The sequence below is a fragment of the Peromyscus maniculatus genome, chromosome 11, assembly GCF_049852395.1.
Source record: "Peromyscus maniculatus bairdii isolate BWxNUB_F1_BW_parent chromosome 11, HU_Pman_BW_mat_3.1, whole genome shotgun sequence".
Lineage (NCBI taxonomy): Eukaryota > Metazoa > Chordata > Mammalia > Rodentia > Cricetidae > Peromyscus > Peromyscus maniculatus.
In genome coordinates, this window is record NC_134862.1 from 100917931 (window position 1) to 100926612 (window position 8682).

At 47.4% G+C, this 8682-nt stretch overlaps 1 protein-coding gene across 1 annotated transcript; it reads left to right on the forward strand.

The window, feature by feature from the left end:
* The first annotated feature begins 381 nt into the window (after positions 1-381).
* Slc30a1 (solute carrier family 30 member 1) lies at positions 382-7098 on the forward strand. Its single transcript, XM_006988150.4, has 2 exons — positions 382-1205; positions 2862-7098. The coding sequence occupies exons 1-2, from the start codon at positions 605-607 to the stop codon at positions 3761-3763; spliced, it is 1503 nt and encodes a 500-aa protein (XP_006988212.2). The 5' UTR covers positions 382-604; the 3' UTR covers positions 3764-7098.
* Positions 7099-8682: the final 1584 nt, after the last annotated feature.

Consider the following 8682-nt stretch of genomic DNA (forward strand, 5'->3'; position numbering starts at 1 on the left):
ACGCCCCAGGGCTCGGCGCCACCGCCCTGCCGCCTGCCCTCCGCTGCACGCGGCCCGCGCCCACCCTCCCCCGCACCGCCCGCCGCTGCACCCGGCCGCGGCCCCCGGCCCACGCCCGGCTCCCCAGAACACAGGCCCCGCCCGCAGCTCCCGCGGCCTCGCCCCGCCCCCTCCCGCCCCTCCGCCGCGCCAGCCAATAGAGGCTGCGGAGGGGCGGGACGCCACGGCTGTCGTGAGGCCTTCCTGGCCAATGAGGAAGCGAGCCGGGCCGGGGGGCGGGGCACCGGGGGCCTTGTCACGCTCGGGTCCGTGTGAAAACGGGGGTTCCGAGTGCAAAGCAAAGTTTTTTTGTAAACCGTCTGCAAAGGCGGGGAGGGGGGGTTAAGACGGCGGCCGCCGCCGGGCCGAGCGCAGTCGCCGCGGACGCCGTCTCCCGAGCGCCTCGGACCGATGCTCGGCGGCCCCTCGGCACGCAGTCGCCCTCCCGCGCCCGCGCCCTCCGCCTCGCCCGTCCAGCCGAGCGCCGGCGCTTGAGTCGCTGCGCCGCCGGCGGTTTCCCCCACAGCGCCGCTCCCGCTTCAGCGCCGCGCCTCAGGCCGCCGCCATGGGCTGCTGGGGCCGCAACCGCGGCCGGCTGCTGTGCATGCTGCTGCTGACCTTCATGTTCATGGTGCTGGAGGTGGTGGTGAGCCGGGTGACCGCGTCCCTCGCCATGCTGTCCGACTCCTTCCACATGCTGTCGGACGTGCTGGCGCTCGTGGTGGCGCTGGTGGCCGAGCGCTTCGCCCGGAGGACCCACGCCACGCAGAAGAACACGTTCGGCTGGATCCGCGCCGAGGTGATGGGCGCGCTGGTGAACGCCATCTTCCTGACGGGGCTGTGCTTCGCCATCCTGCTGGAGGCCGTCGAGCGCTTCATCGAGCCCCACGAGATGCAACAGCCACTCGTGGTGCTGGGCGTCGGCGTGGCGGGGCTGCTGGTGAACGTGCTGGGGCTCTGCCTGTTCCACCACCACAGCGGCGAGGGCCAGGGCGCGGGCCACGGCCACTCGCACGGCCACGGCCACCTCGCCAAGAGCGCGCGCAAGGCCGGCCGCGCAGGGGGCGAGGCGGGCGCGCCTCCGGGACGGGCGCCGGACCAGGAGGAGACCAACACGCTAGTGGCCAACACCAGCAATTCCAACGGGCTCAAGGCGGACCAGGCAGGTGAGCGCCGGAGAGGGGTCGGGACGGGCGCCCCCTGGCGACCGGATTCGGTGCCACGCCCCGCGCACCCGGGGGCGCGGTGGTTTCGTGCCCACTGAACAAGTTTGATAATGATGTGTTGAGGGTGTGTGGGCCCTGGTTACAGGCGGCCTTTGTGAACGGCAGCGTGTGTTTCCCTGAACTGACCACCTAATCCGGAAAATCACAGGTTAGGGACCTGCCAGGGCACGTTGCACGTTTACCTCTCAGGGTTTGGCAAACTGGTGCTGGACCTGATGGTGATGTATTTCCCTCGTGGTTTTAAGGAACGTTTGTCATCTTGAGCACATGTGCTCTTGATGGAAATTTGAGAGGGTATGACTGTTGAAAAGAAATGAGGAGTCAGCCAGCACGGCCCAAGCTCGATGATCACATTTTGTGTTCCTTCCAGTTTTTTCTTGCCGCTTAAATCTGCCTAATTCACACTAAGAGGCAGTTTAACTTCTCCAATGCGTAGTAACATGTTCAGATGGTGCATGGCAAAGGTTTTCTCTCATTCCGAAGAAAATGAAACTACGCAGGTGTGCCATCTGACTCAAACTTTGGTTTTGTTTTCCAAGACAGGGTCTCTCTGTGTGCGGTTCTGGCTGTCCTGGAACTCCCTTTGTAGACCAGGCTGGCCTCGAACTCACAGAGATCCTCCTGCCTCTGCCTCCCAAGTGATAAGAATAAAAAGATGTGAGCCACCACCACCCCACCCTGATTCAATCTACCCCCCCACCCTGATTCAATCTTTTAAGTGTCTTAGTGATTGTTGAGTGCCAGCCTCATTGATAGCTACAGGTTGTGGTTTTTGTTTGGTTGGTTTTGGTTTTTTTCAAGACAGGGTTTCTCTGTGTAACAGCCCTGGCTGCCCTGGAATCTGCTCTTGTAGACCAGGCTGGCATTGAACTCAGATGGGTTTGCATCTTCCTCCCAAGTTCTGTGATTAAAGATGTGTGCTACCACCACCTGGCAAAGCCCCGGGCTGTCTGTCTGTCAGTTTGTAACCCCCGCTATCAAGACACTGTGTACAATATTTTTATTTTTTATTATCTATAACACTTTTCTCAAGCAGTGTGCTGATGCCGCTGACTACAGAGAGCTCCACATCAGATCAGCTGTGTTAGAGGACCTCTCAGCTGCGCCTAACAGATGGCCTTACATTTTGTTTCTCTCTTGTATGTGTCAGAAAAGTGAAGCAAAGTGTTTACAGGGCACCAGCCCAGTAGTGAGGGGCGGGCAGGGGCGAGAGGGTGGGAAGGAAATGAAGAAACAATAACCTAATGGCACAATTTGGTCCCCCGTTATGGCCGGGCAGTGCCCAGAACGTCAGTTCATCATGTGTTGTTCTCAGCATACTTTTTTTTTTTTTTTTTTTTTGGTTTTTCGAGACAGGGTTTCTCTGTGTAGCTTTGCGCCTTTCCTAGAACTCACTTGGTAGCCCAGGCTGGCCTCTAACTCACAGAGATCCGCCTGGCTCTGCCTCCCGAGTGCTGGGATTAAAGGCGCGCGCCGCCACCGCCCGGCTTCAGCATACTTTTATTGTGCTTTATGAAACAAGTTTCAACTTCTTCACCACTAGACAAGACGTTCGTCTGAACACATTAAATGTGTTGAATTAAAATTGTTTTGTAGAGCCAGAGAAATCCAGAGGTGATGACCCTGTGGATGTACAAGTCAACGGGAACCTCATCCAGGAGCCGGACAACCTGGAGTCGGAAGACGACAAGGCGGCACAACTGAACATGCGAGGAGTGTTTCTGCACGTCCTTGGGGACGCCTTGGGCTCCGTGATCGTGGTGGTGAACGCCTCACTCTTTTACTTTTTGTGGAAGGGTTGTTCTGAAGACAACTTCTGTATAAACCCCTGCTTCCGTGATCCCTGCAAAACATCTATAGAGCTAATCAACAACACCCAGGCCCTGGTTCGGGAGGCCGGTCCGTGCTGGGTGCTCTACCTAGATCCAACTCTTTGTGTTATAATGGTTTGTATACTTCTCTACACAACTTACCCATTGCTTAAGGAATCTGCTCTCATCCTTCTACAAACTGTTCCTAAGCAAATTGACATCAGACATTTGGTAAAAGAATTACGAGATGTTGAAGGCGTTGAGGAAGTTCATGAGTTACATGTCTGGCAGCTCGCTGGAAGCAGAATCATCGCCACTGCTCACATAAAATGTGAAGACCCAACTTCGTACATGCAGGTGGCCAAAACCATCAAAGATGTTTTTCACAATCACGGAATTCACGCCACTACCATCCAGCCAGAGTTTGCTAGTGTGGGCTCTAAATCAAGTGTAGTCCCGTGTGAACTTGCCTGCAGAACTCAGTGTGCTCTGAAGCAGTGCTGTGGGACACGGCCACAGATCCCTTCTGTAAAGGATGCAGAAAAGGCCCCAACAGTTAGCATTTCTTGTTTAGAACTCAGTGAGAACCTAGAGAAGAAGCCCAGGAGGACTAAAGCTGAAGGCAGCCTCCCTGCTGTGGTGATAGAGATTAAAAACGTGCCAAAAAAACCCGAATCATCTTTGTGAGTCTTGGAAAAGATGTGATATTTGACTTTGCTTTTAAACTGCAAGAGAAAATAGACTCCATTGAAATACTAAGTTTGCCAAGTAGTGTAATTGAAGTCCTTGTCTGGTCGCACAGTTTAATTCTATTTTTGTAAGAACATAATGGAACTGCATAATAGAATGTTCTACATTACAGCCCTGTGATTATTAGTGCATAGAGCAGCTATGCTGTAACTCATTTTGAAAGCCAGTTTTAACACTATGTTACATTTTTGTTTAAGTATAAACCTTATATGACATAATGACATTTGATTCCTGGTTTTCCCATGATAAAAATTAGGGGGATAAATAAAATTGTTACTGGAATTTCTCTGCTTCCCCCTCCCCCCCCCATTGTTATACATTCTTTGTTAGAATTGTAGTTGCTAGACTGACTTTAAAATCATCAAGTTAGTTTCCTTTGCTGTTTAGGGAATAGCTCCTTGCCCTTTGAGATCATAAACTTAACATGATGGCAGCGTGTTTTCAGGATGACTCATGACTACTAGCAGGAAATATGAGTGGTTACTATTCTGTATTCCCTACTGCTAGTCATCTAGTAAACTGAGCTAGTTCACAAAAGGAGTTAGAGTTTACATACAGTGGAGGGGTAGAGTGTAAGAGCAGGGAAGAACGCAAACTTGTAGGTTATTCTGTGTTAATACTGAGATTACATGTCTAAGTTATCTTGAAAATCTCGAGTGGTTTTAGTCAACCAAAGCTGCTCTAAACACGTTTGCCAGTGTGTCTGCTTTCTCTCGGAGACTGGTTGGTATTAGCGATGTTGAGCTAAAAGTTTCAAGATGCATGAATATTTTTGAGAATGAAGACTTAGTCTTTGTTAACTGCAACTAGTGATCTACAATTGTGTCTTAAAAACCTTTTTTATGCACAGCAGCGAGCACAGCCTGTGCTTTTTGCCAAGAGCCAGTGAAAGAAAGAAATTGGATGGTTCGTGCAGTTGGAATATTTTAGAAAGCAAAGTTAATAAGAGCGTCTTAGGACGCGCTCAGCTCTCCAGTGTGCTTCCTTGTACTCAGGAAGTCGTTCACAGCTGTTTCTCTGCCACTGGTTTCAAACCCAGCGCAAACATTGGAAGATGCTTAAGTTATATTTTCCTTGACAGAGAAAGGTTAATGTTTTGTGAAGAGAATGTAGAGTTTTGTCTTCAAAAGAGTGACTATTAATATCAGTTGTATATAGCTCTATTTTTCTAGGAACAGAGTACCCTGACTACTTCAATAACTTTTATAGCTGACTACTTTTGGGATTTGAAATAATTCATTGCTTAATAATCTGAAAATGGAAGTGTTAGCATATGACAGTTACTTTGAGGGGATGGTCTTTCCCTACGTAAAAAGCCTGTTGCTGGCACAATGGGCCTACTTAAGAACAGCTGGATTTTCTGATGAGAAATTTAATTTTAGGAACATAGTTTGTAAGTTCCCATTTACTGCACTGGGCCGACCATCAGCCTGCATAATGCTTCACTGATGTGCGATCCAACACCTTAGCAGATGGTTACTTTGAATTCTGCAAAAATTTGTTTGTTTTGTTTTATTTTAACATGAAATTGAGAGATCTATGGGTGACGACAAGAGAGAACTCCAGTGTCACAGCAAGGTGACTGGTGAAAGTGTGCCCTTCAGAAACACTCTGGGTGGGTTCATGACGAAGGTGCCCCAGGAATTGGGACAAGGGCTATGTCAACCTATTTTCAGAAGTGCTTTAGGGAAGCGGCTTCTATGTAGAAAGTGGTACCATAGGCTTTTTTTTTTTTTTTTTCCAAAGGTGTTTGTCATAGCAAAATCCATGGCACCCGCTCACCTTGGAGTTTTAGAGAATTATTTATTTCCTTACAATGCACTTTCTAACCCATTTTTAGCTATATTAGCATTATCTTTAAGAAAAAAAGATATGTTTTTTTTGTATTTAAGTGTTGTGGGACTTGAGTGTCTTTTCCAAAATAGCTTCTTTCTTGAAAGGAAACGGGGAGCTACCTTGGCCTCTTCGGGACTAGCCCATTGTTAAATGTGCTTCCTTTCGCTGCGTCAGTTCTAGGGGGTGAGCAAGGCCAGTGTGGACCTGTCTGTCATCTGGAGCTGAGGGAGAAGGTGCTGCATGCTCCCAGATTGCACTCAACCAGGACTCCTCAAGCTGTGTGCAGTCTTGGAAGGACGGATTTCATTTTCCATGGTCAGCTTGTAGGAGTAATTCTTTTCTGGAGGGTATCTACATTGTAGAAGTACAGGCTAGAACATGAAGAACAATCCTCAAACATTTTACTGTATTTTCACATTAAAAACAAAAATACTGAATGACTTTAGCCTAAGATGTGTAATTTGAACAGGAAGGGTTTGGAAAGTTGCAGGAAGCTGTTTATGTGTGTATGTCTTGTCAGCATTCTGTTATTTTGAGTGTCTGAAAGTTTTGAGGGAAAAGGCAAAACCTAATGTGAAGTATTCAGTATGTAAACTGGTTTTGAATGTTTTTACTGTTTTACAAGAAGATACCATTTAACAATAAATGTCATTAACCTGCTGTCTTAAGGTAGTCATACACAAATGTGGAGTGTGATTCTACAATAGAAAATATTTTAATACTACGTTTCAGTTTAGTGATAAAACAGTGTTAAGGGGTCTTGGAAAGGTGGGAGGCTTTTGTTGTTGTCTTTTTGTGATTGAAACTGTCCTAGTGCTCACGGTCTGGGAAATGGGACTGTAATCACACTGTTTTGATACAGCGCTGCATATATACATATGTATGTGTATATGATGATGCTCTTTTGTTTTACTAACAAGCTCTGCAATATTTAGCAGTCATTTTCACTGGCACAAGAGCCTTTTGTATATTAATCAATTTAAACTTTTAAACCAAAAATATTAAGGTTCAGTGTCTGGTAAAAAGATGCTGAGGAGAATGTAACATAGAATTAATATGTGGTTATATAAAAAGACACAAATCGCCATGATAGGGTCTGCCTTGAAACAGCACAATGGAGTGTCAGTGTGTCTGTGATTCTCTGAGACTTTTCTCATGTTGGTTTTGTCTGCTGCCACCTGTCCTCTGGGCCAACAGTGCAGCTGATGTGGCTCTCACTTTGTTGAGTACCGGTGCAGACAGAACTCAAGTGCAGCAACGTTTTCCCTAATTTCTGTGTGTTTTATGACTGTGTGTTATTTCCAAAGCTGTTCCTACCTCACCATGAGGCTTTATGGATTGTTATGTATTATAAATGTTCTATATGAGACAAGACTACTGTGTTTCTTCTCATTTATTAAAAATTAAGTAGAAAAATAAACTAATTTTAATATCTACTTTGTTTTGTGCACGCTGCCCTCACCTCATGCTGTGGCGGGTCAAGGAGAAATGGACTAGAGCACAGGTTTTGCTGGCACATGATAAGACAGTAGTGTGGAAGAGTCAGGGACCAAAGCCTGTCATAAAAACAGAACGGGTTCACTCACTCACTACTGGGCCAGGAAGCTGTGAAAATGTTTGCTTATAAGCATAAGCTTGCAGGATATCTATCTATCTATCTATCTATCTATCTATCTATCTATCTATCTATCTATCTATCTATCATCTATCTATCTATCTATCTATCTATCTATCTATCTATCTATCTATCTATCTATCTATCTATCTATTTATTTTTTGAGGCAGGGTTTCTCTGTGTAGCTTTGTGCCTTTCCTGGAACTCACTCTGTAGCCCAGGCTGGCCTCGAACTCACAGAGATCCGCCTGCCTCTGTCTCCCGAGTGCTGGGATTAAAGGCGTGCGCCACCACCGCCCGGCGATATCTCTTAATTTATATGTTTTAATTTTAAGCAAAGTTACAAATGAGGATTATTTTATACCTATACAACATTAAAACTAATGCATCAAGTGGCACCTCGGGGAGTTCTCTTCAGGGCAGCACAGATAACTGGATAAAAAGCTTCAAGAACTTACGTTTCTGTCTGGGAGACAAGAGTTTAAAAATCAATTGTCAGTAAGCGGAAGTAGGTGAATGTGCAAGGGAGCAGACAAGTACATAGATGTTCCGAGAGGGTAGAGAGGGTAGATACGATTAGAAAAGAGGGTTGAAGGTGGAGTCGATTGAAAGCAAGAGATCACCTTAGGACAAGGAGCTGGAGTTGAGGGATGGAGGTGATGGCAAGGGTGAGGTCATACCAGCAAGGTTGTATTGGGCCGTATGGGGGAAAGAAACTCAAATTGTTCTTAAGATTAGAGTTTTGCCGGACGGTGGTGGCACACACCTTTAATCCCAGCATTCAGGAGGCAGAGGCAGGTGGATCTCTGAGTTTGAGGCCAGCCTGGTCTACAGAGCAAGATCCAGGAAAGGTGCCAAAGCTATACAGAGAAACCCTGTCTTGGAAAAAAATTCGAGTTTTATGTGTGTATTTTTGCATTTTTGTATGTGTGCCTGGTGCCCTCAGAGGTCAAAAGGTCATTGAATCCTCTGGAACTGGGATTACAGGTGGTTGTTATCTGTTGTAGAGGTGCTGGGATTCAAACCTGGGTCCTCTGGAAGAGCAAGTGCTTAACTGCTCAGCCAGCTCTTAAGCGCCTCTTTTTTATTTTAAAATCTTTGTGTGTGTGTGTGTGTGTGTGTGTGTGTGTGTGTGTGCACGCCTGTGGAGGCCAGAAGAGGGGGTCAAATACCCATAGAGCTGGAGTTCCAGGGGATTGTGTACTGCCTGAGGTGGGAACCAAACTCTGGTCCTCCAGAAGAACGGGAAATGCTTTTAGCCATTGAGCCATCTCTCCAGACCCCCAAACTTAATTTTTGGGTGGATAAAGTAAAAAAAAAGGACTGCGCCTGATAAATTAAAAAGCAAGATGGGTGAAGCCGGTTTCACCAATGTCTGCGCACACTGCTTCCTAACATGTCCACG